We start from the raw sequence: 15,403 nt of genomic DNA on the forward strand, positions 1-15,403 counted from the left end.
GCTGAAGTTGACTCTCCCTGTGCCTCATTTTGTATGCTATGGTGAGCGGAATAAAAACGGTCTCCTGCACCTCAGCTCCTCCCTCCAAAGGTTCTGAGTGACCGGTCAAGAGGGGATTGAGAAAGAGAGGGAAAGGTAAAAGCTAGATACCCAGAAAACAAACTTTTTGTGATTTAGCATAAAACTGTTCAGCAGTTTTTGAGAAATTAGGGTTCATATTTTATGTATAATTATTTTATAGTATATTATGTATAATTCAGGCTGCGGACAATCCGCAAACCCAACAGATCAAAAGATTACTTTTGATTGGGTGCTGTCAATATCTACAAAGATGTTGCAGGAGCTATTTAGGACTTATGGACTCAGTTCCCTGTACTGAAAAAAAATAGAACACCATATAGTACGAAGGGTTTAGTTACCCTGACTCTCTAAGCCTTAAAGGAGTGGAGGGGATTCCCAGAGAAAAACTTTACCTTCGTTTGGTTCTCAACCTTCTAGTGAACCACTAGGCACCTCAACCACCTGGAAATCTATCATCACAGGCACTGAAGTTCGCTGCAGAAACAAGACATTTTAAATGATTTCCAACCAGATAATATAAAAACTCAAGAGACCATGGAATTTGCATGACTCTAGATATTAGGATGGTATTGGAGGAGTTCGCCGTCACCTGGATTTAATTAGTGTTAGTTGGGTGCAACGTGTATACACAGGTAAATAGTGAGCTGCATGAACTGGAACAACAACATTAGACTAGGTATTTGTACGGAGTGTACATAGTGAAACCCTGAGTCTTTATGGTCCCATAAGACACCCACATACCAGGCAGAGTAGGGTGTATGCTGAGTGAAACTCATATCCTGTTGGGTCAGTGTGATCATAGAAAATTGGCCTGAAGTGAGGTGTGTACTAATTGTAACTCAGCATTATAAGCAGTCCTTCTGGTTGAAGCAGTCTGGAGACTACATACCAAGGAGGCCTAAAATACATGCAAGCACACTGACGTCTTGCTTTAGGCAGTCATGGCATGAGTTTATTTCTGTGTAGTTGTAACCTGTGCTCCCAGATAGTTCCTGCCAATCAGTGCATATATTCCAACATTACCTGTGAAAGTATATTTTTTAGATCAAAACAAAACACGAAACTCACCAAAAAATCGCTTTTCCTACAAAGGTGTTTTTTGCAAGTGACACTCTTCCAATTTTTCAGCAAAAAACAATGGTGAAAGGCCCACACTGTCGTTTTCTCCACATGGTATCTTACGATAATATTATCTGTGTCCTAAATACCATGTAAAACAATATAGCTTTATTGACGTTAGTAATAGAAAATTTACACCAACAGGGACGATATTTTAGTAAACGATATTTAGGGCACAATATTCAAATCTGATGATATTTGTAGGCTATTTCCTGGCATATGTCTTTGTACATTCCATAGCAAGAGTACATCCTGGTCGGGTTTATCACAGGCCTTCATTTAATTTGCATGAGGAGGGAAGAGCACAAGGGGACCCCCTGTAGGAATTTCCACCGTGTATTGTGGCTGTGCCCTTATTTTCTTTTACTAACAGGAGGGCTTCACTTGGGATTATGTGGTTACTGTCTGGTTTTTGAGAATTGTCACTCTCTTGGTTACATTTTAGTTAACTGAGGGCAGAGCTCACAAACAAACCTTGATGATGATGATGCAGCAGTGATCCCTGTTTTACCCACATAGATTGAGGCAAGTCCACAAACACAAAGGTCATCTTCCAGGCCAGGCAGACCTCTCATGATCTGCCTACCCGTCAAGACGTGTTTCCTTGACAGCTGCAACACTGCAGGGTGTTTGAAGGCAACATAACATTTTAAAAAGTTGGTGTAGAGAGAGTGTGTGCTCAGCAGGCATAGTCACCGCTCAACTGACCTACACTTGTACATTTCTTGGGGCTCTGGTCTTTGCTGAGGGGAATAGAGTGCTTCATGGCATTGAATATAAATCTCTGTATTCCTTGGGCTAGCTGGAGGACTCCAGTCACCAAGGTCTGAAGGAGCAGAATGGGAGACTACCAGAGCTTTTGCAGGGCCTGTCAAGCTTGTTTAAAGAAAAGCAGAAACGTGAAGGAAAAAATTCCAAATTCTGAAGGCACCAACAGCACCTTGAGCTTTTCAGCCCTAGATTCAAAGGATGTTCAACAAGCTGCAGGAAAGCTCCAGACTATGGCCCTCATTCCGACCCTGGCGGTTTGAAACCGCCAGGGTGGAGGGCAGAGGAAGCACCGCCAACAGGCTGGCGGTGCTTCCCGGGCCATTCTGACCACGGCGGAAAAGCCGCGGTCAGAAAAGGGGAACCGGCGGTTTCCCGCCGGTTTACCCCAGGCCCAGGGAATCCTCCATGCCATGGGGATTCCGACCCCCCTTCCCGCCAGCCTGTTCCTGGCGGTTTACACCGCCAGGAAGAGGCTGGCGGGAACGGGTGTCGTGGGGCCCCTGGAGGCCCCTGCACTGCCCATGCCACTGGCATGGGCAGTGCAGGGGCCCCCTAACAGGGCCCCACAAAGATTTTCAGTGTCTGCTTTGCAGACACTGAAAATCGCGACGGGTGCCACTGCACCCGTCGCACCCCTGCAAATCCGCCGGCTCCATTCGGAGCCGGCTTCCTCTTTGCAGGGGCTTTCCCGCTGGGCCGGCGGGCGATCTTTTGGAGATCACCCGCCGGCCCAGCGGGAAAGTTAGAATGACCGCTGCGGTCATTTGACCGCGGTGCGGTCTTTTGGCGGTTTCCGCCCACCGGGCGGCGCCCGCCGCCCGCCGGGGTCGGAATGACCCCCTATATGTACATGCCCAGGCAATTGGGCTAGGTTTAAGTGCAATCAAAGTCAGTAATCCTACGAATTCACAGTGTCCTGCAAAGTAGACTGGGGCACAGTTTTTCTCCTCAGTGAAGAGCCTGGGAATGTCTTCTGCTCAAAACAGAATGTAGTAGTCACTGCCAAAATGCAGATGGCCGTGTACTCATTCATAGTACTTTACTCCTGGGAAACTTTGTGTGCTCCTCCGGACATCATTCAAAACAAAAAACAGCAGATGAAGAAGTTGGGAATGGGTTGGTTGTTTAGAAGTAGCAGCAAACCTCTGTCAGCAATGTCTAGCCCTAATAACGGGTGCACCATTAGTGTTCACTTAGCATTTCACTCATGCACACGTTCAGATGATTGAGATCAGTTATTTCAGCACTCATACTCATAATGTTCTTGAACATCTAAAACATACAAAAATAATAAAAGTGAACCCATCTACCACAAACAATTACACAGAATTTACAAGGGGAGGTAAACAGGCCACTTCCCTTGGATGCAGATAATGAAACACAATAACAATAATTATGCTGCCATCAGCCAGAGCTTGTGTGTAGGGGTTCGTTGGTGGCTACCACTTTCAGACTACTGTGTTTGGGAGATCAATGGAGGCTCTCGCCATCTCAGGGCACTCTAGTGATTGGGGAGGGGGGGCAACAAATGCTAAAAGTACAAATGCAGAAGAACCCTAGGACAAAAACATACATTGCCAGAAATAGTACAGCTTCTGGGATGTTTGTGTTTTTTTTAGGAAGAGAGAGATAGGTGATGAGAGAAAGAGAGAACAAGAGAGCGAAAGAGAGACAAGAAAGAGAGATAATGGACAGTATTAGAGAGAGAAATTGAGAAAAAGAAGGGAGGGACAAGAGAAAGCGAGAGAGAAAGGGAGGGTGCCCATTCCTTTGCCTTTTATTGAATAGAGTGGACAACACTTGCTTGCTTGACAGAGGCAAACTGTGCTGCTGAGTACAAATTGTCCTGAAGGGTCAACGACAGCAGCCTGTGTCCTTTAATCGAAGTAACATTGTCTGTTGGCACAATTAGTTGAGGAGACTGTGATAAAAATAAAACCATCCGAGCTACCAATTAGATTGTGGTAAGATCCTCAAACCTACAACTCTGTCTTTGGCCTTTTTGGTCTTCTTTGACAATAGGGGAGTGGTGCTGGGTGCCAGGGGTGGAAGTGAACCCACATAAAATAATAAGTGGAGGAAAACAATCATGGACAAGATACTGTATGAACTCCCCAACTCTGAGGTGTAAAAAAAAGAAGAGGGGCCATAAATAGGTAGATCTATGTAAAATCTAAAGAGATTAAATGACAGTCAATGCTCAGAGGGGCAGGCAGGGCTTGGGGGAGTCAGTGTCTGATAGGTGACCAACAGCCCGATTGGCCTTCCCTCCTTTGAGAGGCACTGACGTTTTGGAGAAACCTCCGAAGTTAACCAAAATGCCAGGCAGACACCTCTTGTCATTCTGAAAAGAGATGTTGGTGAAGCATATCTCATCAGCCTCGAATCACGAAATAGGGGTGTGGTGTTACCTCGAAATGGAATTCAGTTTGATACACTCAACTGCTCGCCCTTCTTGTCTGTCTTCTCATCCATGCCCAAATATGAGTTCTTCTAATCTGCTCGTAAAGATAACTTGACAAACTAATTGCTAATGACTGTGCATATATTTTCCTTTCACAGGAACCAAAACCAAGGAGGGTGTGGTGCACAGTGTGAGCACAGGTAAGCATGCAGTCACAAAATGTACTTCCAACTACGTTGAGGACAGAGCATTGATGAAATGCTCAACAATTTTGGTCAATGAGAATTTCATATGCCTGCATTTTGTTTAGACTCTTTGTAGCATGGGCCCATTCATACTCTGGTATGCAGGCATGTCCATCATTCTTTAAAGTGTTCTACCACTATATCATATTTGAAATATCAGCATTCAAAAATAAGGCAGCCACTGTTCCACTTACAACTACGTAATCAAGATAAGTGGAAATAGATTTAAATGTATACGCATCTTGATGAAGAAGTACTAGGCAATATAATGGACCTAATATTTTTGTAGGTCGATGTTTAAACCATAATATAATGAAACAAAACCTGCCCAGCTGCCCAAAATTTAAAGGTCACCTTCATCACAATCCGGCCCTCCTGCCCAAGGCAAAAGGTACGACTAGAAAATACTCTTTGGATAGACCTTAAAACACATTTAGGTGATGCCTCATTCCACCTAACAGGTTATAGTGATTATGGCCTCTCCTCCTACACACCATAATAGGACAAATACATTGTAATCTACAGAATCTACATTACAATATGTAATTGACCTCTGTTTTTCAGACAATCTCTTGTCCATACTCAAAAGATGGAGTACTGCACCACACAAAGCTGGGCAAGTTTAAAAAAGATACAATTAAAGCCCTCATCCGACTCATGTTAGTTGGAGAACTGCCTTTAAGGTGTACATATTGGTTCGCAGAGCTTTTTGTCAAAAGCTCTTCATACTTCGCATTCTTGCCATCTTGCATATTTTCTGTGGAAACATCCCCTTTTATCACATCTACCCTCCAACCTGCACAGAACTTGACATGGCTCCAAACATCATTCCTTCAGGAAAAATCTGACAAATACAATACAGCAACAGTGACAAGATGAAAATTCGGTTTTTATCGACGACCCCTTCACAATACTGTGCAGGTGAATGGTAAATACTTCTCATCTACCTCGAATCTCACCCATTGCGCTCCCTCTTATCGACTCTTTGCAAATTTAGGGGCAAATGTATCATTATTTCATGCAGCAAACCACTTTGCTGCTCTACGTGAAAGGAAAAGGGCAGGAATGTTCTGTATTTACCGATATAGCACATCCCTGTCCTTTCTATGCGCATGTGCTGCCTTGCTTCAACACAGGCACCCTTGCACCATGGTGCAAAGGTGCCTGCAATGCAGCAGGATTTTTTTGTGTGCATGAAGGAGCTCCTTTCCTTTGTTGGGGCTCCAGAGACCTGACTGGCCATGTGTATATTTTGTTCATTACAATTAGATATCTCCTGTAATTCTGGCTTAAGTTATTAGATTCAAGTAAAAAATGCTTTTAGGTTGAGTTGATGTCACTTTACATAAAACTTGATAACTTAATTCAACATGACTAATACTCTGATGATTTTTCTCAAATTTCAACCAGAGCAATAGCTGGAAAGGTGTTGATAGGAAAGGACCAACTACTCCCACAAATAAACATACCCTGATGGCCGTGTACCAAGAGGAAATAATGGCTACATCCCCTATTTGGCACTCATTTTTCTGTAGCACGCAGGGCACAGGGCTTCAATGCCAAAGTAATGTTGCAGATGATCCACTCCAAGAGCTAGAAAACATAAAAAAATATATTTAGAGGGAAGTTTCCAATGCCAAGTCAGTAACTTCTCCTCCTGTCCAGAATTACCATTGAGATCATGGTGTCACCAGACAGGAAAACAACTAAAAATGTCTGCCATAGTAGCAGAAAATTCCCAACATGTCAGGGAGATTGTTTTTTTATGATCTCCTCCACTGTTTTAGGGTTTTTCCGTGGATAACAGATGAAAAACCGCAGACCACCCCACCAGGCTACCAAGGCACAGTGGTTTAACTGGCAATATTTGTTTTCTGAAATGTGCTCTTGCCATGCTGACAGGATCAATTTTGGTGAAAAAGAGAGCTGACAGCTGTAAGCTGTGAATTTGGCAGGAAGGCAGCAGCTGAGGCAACTAAGATGGTGCCTCTTTCCCTCCAGCTACTTGGCGAATCTGACCCCATAATGTAAATAGGCACTAGCAAATCAAAGAAAGTTGGCATTGGTTGCCATCCATTTGGTTTATGGCTTTGTCAGTGCTTGTTTTGTTTTGTCATGATTTTTGGAAAACTTTATTTTAGGGCGAGCTGCTGGGCCCTTGACAATATAAAAAATTATTGGCTAAAAGCAAAAATATTTCTTGGCCTCAAAAAGCACATATTTCCACTGTAATTTATGTTACTTAAGGGAACTCTTTTATTTGTAGATGCCTCGTCTGAGAAAGATCAGAATACCATCACCCACAGTGAAGTTAGCCAATGGTTGAAGTGGGCTGACCTATTGTCCCAATGCTAAATCCTGTGGTGGGTGTGAGAAGTATGCGAACAATGCAAAACAGACCAATGGATAAAGAGGATTAAAAGTCCCCATATAACAATAATATTATGTTTATAATTTTAGTAAAATCAAACAAAGATCTTGGCTAAGGTCAGACTTCAAAAGAAAACGTTTCAGTGGCAGCAGAGACAAAAGCTGATTTGGGCCCTGATTTTCAATAGTCTGGAGTTTTCAATCTGCTGCCTAAACCCATGTTTGCGTATATGTCAGAATTTCGAGTTGGCTGGGGTTAACTACAAGTTTCAGCACATTTTGACAGATCAAATCTTCTGTAATTTAACCTGGTAAAGATGCAGATTTTGGGGTAGTATGCACCAAAATAGGCTTGTTACACCCCCAAAGATTAGAATAAGTGCAATTTGTTAAATTTCAAACTCTGGGCAGTTGAATTTTATTGGGTGCAAAAAAATAGCACCTACCCCTCTGGGGCATTGACAGACAGGGTCTTAGAGTGTTGTGCCAATCTGTTTAATAGGAAAAATGTATGTTTATCTGGAATCCACTTATTTTTACCATTTGCATGGTCTATGGAGATCACCTCCTCTCGCGTCATGGGTGACTCACCCTCATTACCCCAGATTTTGCACTGAATTCTGGACTATCAGGGTGTAAATTCCTGACCAGGAATTTCCGGGTCGTGGTCACCTTAGAATAAAGTCTGCCTTTTATTCACATTTTGTATGTTTATCTCATTTCTATATTTTACTTTTCCAAACTTCTAGTGGCTGAGAAAACGAAAGAACAGGCGAGCGCTGTGGGAGGAGCTGTGGTGTCAGGTGTCAACCAGGTGGCAAGCAAGACAGTGGAAGGAGCAGAAAACATAGTCACAACCACAGGCTTAGTAAAGGAGGTAAGTTTCCATGTGCCACTTAGAGGGAGGTGGTTAAAATATCGACACAGCTCTTGATAGCATGCAACTTCAGTCCATCATAGGTTTAGGAAGACTGCGTAAAGATTACGTAAATGCATCGTATTTAAATTCAGTGTGTATGCATTTATCTTATGTGGCTCTCAAGGTTCAATCCTCCTGGATGTACACTAGCTCCGAAGTAGGGGACAAGTTTGTACTTTGATCACTAGCACAAAGAGTCTTTCAGTGCTGTAAATTACACTGCCTCCCCCTAATCTCCATATCCTGGTATCAGACAATAAGAATTTTAAAAGTATAATGTACTTTAAGTTGTAAAATGTATATATGTTCTCTATATGTGCTATAAAGTGCAATACAAACACAGATAGGGGTATGTAGAGCCACACAAAGCAAGTTGAACATCAGAAGTAAAAATGTACTGGTATGTGTCAAAAAATCCTGTCAATGGTTATTATCAGTTATTGGGTATAAGCCACTCCATGTTGGGCTCCATGTGTTCCAGCATTTGGATTACATGGCCCATTTTGAGAGGGACATAATTTGTTTACTTATACCGCCCTTATCTGAAAATCTAGAGGATGGGGGGAAAATATAGGCTAATGGGAAATAACATGCGGAAATCAGTGCTCCTACGCCCATTTCTGCATGGTTTCTCCCCTTTTCTATCAGATTTCCCCTATAATTTCACCTGCTTCTAGCAAGAGAAATCGCCGGGTGAACTATTCCTAACCCGCAGTGTTTCTGGATTTGTAATTCGGATGAGGCTAGTAACGTTTCCAGTCTGACCTGGATTACCGTGACAGTGATAATGAGGCCTTAAGCACCATAACAAATTGAAGAAACTTACCTTCATGAGTTCCCCATGCTGACGGTTCCCCAACACAGAAAATTATATCACTGTAAGTGTGGACTTCATCACTTCTTGGATTACTTTTGAAGAGAAATGTTCATAACTTCAGATTTATGTGTGATACAATAGTGTACTTAGGTAAGATGTATGCAGTATTGTCAACTTAATGGCATTACATTTTTTATATTATTTTCGGACTTCAAGCTTATACAGTTATTGCTCCTAATTGGTTTAGAATGTTCCTCAGTAGCCTGTGGAGTGTGGAGCAAGGCATAAATATATAACACTTAAAACACATTTTGATGAAACAATCTACACAGTATTTTTATTCCAAGATAGGCAGCTAATCCTTCCCGTTTTGCTCTTATAGTCTATAACTTAAAGGTTACACTGAGTATTATTTGTTTATTTGATAGGGAACTGTAATATATACTTATTATGAGTGTGCTTCGTAAATATAGCAAAAATATCAACGATCAAAGTATCAAACAGGTAACTATATATGGGTAACTACAGTTGTAGTATACTTAACTCCACATATTTGCACTGTGATGATATGCAGGATATACATATCTTCAAGGTATTAAGATGTTTATTTAAGAATAGTAAATCTATACATACCAATATATACTTTCCTGGTTAATATTTTTATTTTTGCTGTGATATTCTTGTTGTACAATATTTCCATAGTTAGTATTTACAATATATGTACACAGTGTTTTCAGCTCGCTAACCACAATATATTAACTATAACTAAGCACTCTACTATGCCCAGTGTTCGTATAAATTATATTGTTTCAGGTTTTATAAGTTGATATAAGTGTTATTATGAATGCTATGTTTTCACATGCCATAAGTGATGTACTATGAAAGGATACAACCACTGCATCGGGTTATATTTAACGTAGTGTGGCTAGCGATTTCTCATCACTGTTTATGGAGGTGCACGAGTTATAGTTAATGTATTGTGGCTAGCGAATTGACACTGTGCACGGAGGTGTGCAATTTATATTAATTTTAAGGTGATGCGTAAATTACCTTTGTTTTTTTAGTGAATTTCTAAGTCTTTTTAGTATTAGTATTTAGAATTTCTACCTTTTTTTGTAATAAATTACCTATGTTAATCCAACCACCCCCTTCACCTCTTGTCGCCGTTTGGTAAGATTTCGTCCATGGGATGTAGACAATTTCTATAGGAAATTGCATTGGGAAAACATGTTTTGCGGGTCCCCTTTTTTTCTCAGCTGCCGCTTGATGAATCTCCTCAAAACATTTCAAATAGCAGCTGAGTGGCAAACTTGTTTTGAAAATTTGGTGAAGATTCATCAAACGCCGCCAAAGTTATTTAAAAAAAAAAAAGACTTTCCTATGGAAACTAGGTGATAAATGTAACTACCTACTGGTGACCACCAGTAGGTAATTTAAATATCCTATATATTTATTATTTGTTTATATATTCACTTAAAAAACAAAGGTTAAAGGGTTGTTATAGTTAGGCTCACATGTTAAACGTACGAAACCATAGAAGTTCACCGGTTACAGTTAGAGTTACCTCAAGTAACTATAACTCGTGCCCTAAGGTAACTGTAACTCGCGCCACCAAGGTTCAGAAGTTTAAAATGTGAGCCTAACTATTTCTTCAACCTTTGTTTTTTAAGTGAATTTCAATGTTTTTTAACATTCTATTTCCTAACTGTAACGTCCCTGTAAGCTTTGTTTTTTTCAGTGAATTTCTATTTTTTTTTAATGTATATTAGTTTTCATTATTATATGTTAATCCAACCAACCCAACACATGGTTGGCCGCTCAGGCCCTGAGGCCAACACCTATATTTACCCATCCTTGCACCGTATAGGGCCTTTGCCCATGCACAGCAGTGGTTGCAAGGGCTAGGCTGCAGGCAGTCCCTGCGGCTAACCCCTCTAACCACCCAACCCTACTCTGCACATGGCCCTTTGGCTGTGCATGACGGGAGCTGGTCACTGCCAATCTCTCTGGGTGTGAGAATAGGTATAAAATTATGTATCTGGGGGGAGAGTGGATGTGAGAGTCTCTGTCTGGGTGTGAGAGAGCGTGCATCAGTGTCTTAGTGGGGGTGTCAGTGTCTGGGCAGGTTTGTGAGTGGCTGCATAAGGGTGTCAGTGGTCTGTGAGAGGGTGGGTGAGAGTTTGAGTGGGTCTGTGAGTGGGTGCGTGAGTGTCTGCGTGGGTGTGTGAGGGTCTCAATGGGTTCACAAGGATCTGAGTGGGTCTGTGAGTGGTTGTGTAAGTGTCCGAATGGATTGGTGAGTGGGTCCGTAAGGTTCTGAGTGGTTGTGTGAGTGGGAGAAAGAGATTAAAAGAGAATGAGAGTGAGAGGGAGGTATATTGTTTTTTAGGCTTTGATGGATGAAATACTTAGAATTAGATATTTCTCCACAAATTAAAAAAAAATGTATTTGTCAATTAAAAACAGTAAGATTATCTTTCAGTATGATCCTTAAAGATTTGTAGTTGGAAAAAAAGAGGACTCAAACCCTCAAGGCTCAGTGTGAAGGTCTGCGACATGTTTTAAACAAAACCAAAAAGTATAATATTCCCTTCACAGGGTATCTGGGAATGCGGGGGAAGCCTCAAGGTCTCCCCCGCGGTCCCATTGCTTCATCTTCAGCAAGCAAGGAGCTGCTTTAAGTAGCAGCGCTTTCGTTTCTGAAGCAAAGCTTTCATCTCAGTTCCCTGCACGCATAACAGAGATGAAAACTCCACTTTCTGACAACGGGACCTGCTATAATTATAGCACTGGGGAGGTGGTGGTTCCCTTAAGGGAGGTCCGAAACAGACCCACTTCACTGTTTCTTCCTTCTTAGCCCTGTGTAGGTGGTGGTCCTCCCCCACACTAATTATTATTTTTGCCCTGAGGAGGTGGTGGTCTCCAGGGGGCCGTGCAGTCCCCTCCACACATAATTTCTAGATCACCGGGGAGGTGGCAGTCCCTGGGGCTGTGGGGGGAGGGTGGTTGGCAGGCAGCACCCTCACTCCTATGAAAGAATGCCCCCGGTACTTGGCCCATCCGGGGGCTTAAAAAAAGTCAAAGCGCTGAAGCACATGCTTTGTTTTATAAAAATGTCTGTCAGATCCGCGGATCTGCCGCGATTTGTGCAAAAAATTTGAAAAAAGGCTTTTTAACCCTCTGGGGGTCCCTCTGAGATCCCACCCCCAGAGCTAAGGGGCAAGAGTTTCTGTATCCTAGCCCCTTTGCTTTTTTTGTTTTTTACATTGTTTTCTGGGACTCAGTTGCCAAGTCCCAAAATGTCTGTCAACACTTCCTGGTTCAAGTGTTGACAGCCAATCAGATCTCAGCACAACGTTGGGAGGGGTCGGGAATCCTTCACGTCCCCATTTATGCAAATCTTTTATCTTTTAATTTCTCAAAAACTACTGAACGGATTTACACCAAAACTAAAAAAGGTTGCTTTCTGCACCAGGCCCTACCTTTCTGTCAAATTTAGTGTAATTCCTTCCAGTAGTTTTGGTGTGATCACTGTTCAAAATCCCAATGGAAAAATGAATGGGGAAAAAGTGTTTTGGGATCCCCCTTTTTTCTTGCACCTAATTTGACATATGTTAATGAGCAGCCATAGGTTATATTATTTGAGATAACGGGAAGCACCTCCTGAAGCCGATTATGATCCTGGGGACTGAGGTCCCCGCCCTTGGGAGATAGCTGTTTGCTTTTGCTTGGTAGGAACTGTGACAGCTTCCACCCAGCAAAAGCAAACTCTGCTTCCAGTGAGCGGGAGCTTTCAAAATGCTCCCGCTTTTTGGAAGCGGAGTTTATATCTCAAGAAATAAAAGTGGTGCTCCAGCATTCAGGGAGCTGTACTTCCAGCAGCTCCCGGAGTGCAGGAGCAATGCCGGCTCCTGCAGGAGGTGGGCAGCTGGCTAGAAATGTTGGGGTCTTGAGGCTCACCCCTCAGCCTTCGAGAAGTTTAAAAAAACAAAACGGGGAGCACTTACTGATATGGATAAAGCAGGTGCTCAAGTTGAAGATCAACTTCTGTAAAGTACTAATCATCCGAACTTTGTGCGCATGGGCGAAGTATTTTTTCTCTGCATTTCCAGCTTGAAAAGTTATCGGATGAAGCTCAAGAAAAATTCATGTTGGCAAAGACGTGCAAGGTTACTGCAGACTTTACTTCTGCATCCTTTACGCAGCTGTAGTGTAGGAGAGGCACAATACATATACCCAATGAGGTAGCACTTATTAATTAGCCAGTAGAAAGTACTCCAGTTGGGTAGACATTCTGAACAAAATGGAATCCTCTTCTTGGGCAAATACGCAGGGCAGGATTAATCGTGGCATGATGCCCATTTCAAAGAAATCAAATCTCAACGGGAAGCACTTACAGATATAAACAAAGTAGGTGCCCAAGGTGAAGCTCAACTTCTGTAAAGTACTAATCATCCTAATTTCTTGTGCATGGTCAAGGCAAAGAAAGTGTTTTATCTCTACATTTCCATCTTGAAAAGTTATCTGGAATCCTTGATGGAGGTGTTTGCATACTTGCTTTTTTTGAGCGCAATAGCTCATGTAGTGATTGTGACGAGTGGGTTCTTTCTTGTCATGTTCTGCTAAGAACAGAGATTGTGTTCTCCCTTTTAGAAAGTACAAATTTGTAAAATGACCTAGAATTCCTGCCCTATTGGCCTTACCCCATAAACATTAGTGGTATGCATGGTCTCCCCACCATTTTTCCAGGATGATGGACAGCTTACTAAAAGTCTCCCCAATCACGTTTCCCACCGATTTTGGAGATGCGTTCTTGATGCACAGGAATATGATCACATCTCCACCAAACACAGAGACACTTCATGAGTGGCGTGGGGTTGAGTGGTTATAGGGAGTAGGACGCAGGGACTGGCTACAGGTCAGACCCTGCAGCTAACCCCTCCGGTCCCAAAGTTGGGTGGTTATAGAGGAGAAGCTGCAGGGCCTGGCCACATGCCAGGCCCATAGGACAATTCCTCCCACGCACGGCTGAAGGGGTTGGATGGTTATAGCGGGTTGGATTAACATAAAGTAATTAAAATTACTTTATGTGAAAAAAACATTAAAAATTCTCGCCTTCGATATGCACTGGTAATTACCCCACATATTCCATCAATCATGACATCTTGTATGGCTTAATTTAAATTATCATTTCAACATTTGCAATAAAATTATTAATGGGGAAACTGTGCATGGCGGCACAAGTTCTAGTTGATTGAAATAACTCTATAACTTCTGAACTTGTATGGTTTTGTACATTTGAAATGTGACTGTAACGGTCTTTTTACATTTAGTTTTTTAAGTGAAAAAAAAAATATATATATGTATATATATATATGTGTATATGTATATATATATATATATATATATGTTGGTGTGTATATATATATATATATATTTGTATATATATGATTTTTTTTTGCTGGCTTTAGAACTTTGAGTACTTTACCACTGCTGACCAGTGCTAAAGTGCAAGTGCTCTCTGTCTAAATGGTATTGGTGATTGGTTTATTCATGATTCGCATAATTAATTTACTGGTAAATCCCTAGTGTAGTGCACCATGTGTGCCCAGGGCCTGTAAATCAATTGCTACTAGTGGGCCTGCAACACTGATTGTACCACCCACATGAGTAGCCCTGCAAACGTGTCTCAGCCCTGTCACTGCAGGGTCTGTGAGTGCAGTTTTAAACTGCCATTTCGGTCTGGCAAGTACAGCCTTTTGCCTGGCCCAAACCTTCCCTTTTACTGCATGTACGTCAATCCTAAGGTGGGCCCAAGGCAGCCCCATGGGCAGGGTGCAGTCTATTTAAAAGGTAGGATATGTACTGGTGTGTTTTTTATGCCCTGAAATGCTGCTAAATTTGATTTTTCACTATTGCAAGGACTATCTCTTCCATAGAGTAACATGAGGATTGCCTTGAAATATATTTTAAGTGTAATTTCCATTTGGGAGCAGATAGAGGTGTGGGGTTTAGGATCTCTAAACTCAGAATTTAAAAATACATCTTTTAGTGAAGTTTAGTTTTAATTTGTTTGTTTGAAAATGCCACTTTTAGAAAGTAGGCATTTTCTAGCTTAACCATTTTGTGCCTCTGCCTGTCTGTTGAATACAAGTCTGAGTTAGAATGACAGGTGGGCTGTTTGTGAATTCCCTCTAGACAGTCACACAAAGGGAGTTCAGGTGTGCCCTGCAAATCCTGATCGGACTTTCTGAACTAGAGTGGTGGGAGGAGCTGACACTTGCACCTGAATATGACTGTGCCTGTCCTTACTCAAATCAGTCTTCAACCCCCTGGAGTGTGTCTGGGCCAGGGCTGGAAAGGCAGGGTCTTGTGCACTACAGAGACTTCTCTTTGAAGTTTACCTACTTCAAAGACAGAAATCGGTATAAGTACTGGAACTCTGACCCTACAAAGGTAGAATCCTTCCTGACTGAGGACACTCTTCCAGGAAGAAGAGCCGGATGCGGTAGGAGGGGCTGCCACACTACCTGTTGCTTTGCTTTGCTGGCCTGCTGCTTGCTTCTTCTGTCCTGGGAATGAAAGGACTGGGCTTTGCTTTTGTACATCTACATCCTGCTTCCAAATGTTCTCCAAGGGCTTGGACTGAGCGTGCCTCCTGTTAAGAAGTCTCAGGG

At 42.2% G+C, this 15,403-nt stretch overlaps 1 protein-coding gene across 1 annotated transcript in view; it reads left to right on the plus strand.

Annotated features, from left to right (window-relative positions):
* SNCG (synuclein gamma) overlaps nt 1–15,403 on the plus strand; it is a 134,184-nt gene that overhangs the window by 63,250 nt on the left and 55,531 nt on the right. The window contains exons 2-3 of the mRNA XM_069240620.1: nt 4,534–4,575; nt 7,740–7,867. Coding sequence (XP_069096721.1) covers nt 4,534–4,575; nt 7,740–7,867 — 170 coding nt within the window. The remainder of the gene's footprint in view (nt 1–4,533; nt 4,576–7,739; nt 7,868–15,403) is intronic.

This window comes from Pleurodeles waltl, chromosome 6, assembly GCF_031143425.1.
Source record: "Pleurodeles waltl isolate 20211129_DDA chromosome 6, aPleWal1.hap1.20221129, whole genome shotgun sequence".
Lineage (NCBI taxonomy): Eukaryota > Metazoa > Chordata > Amphibia > Caudata > Salamandridae > Pleurodeles > Pleurodeles waltl.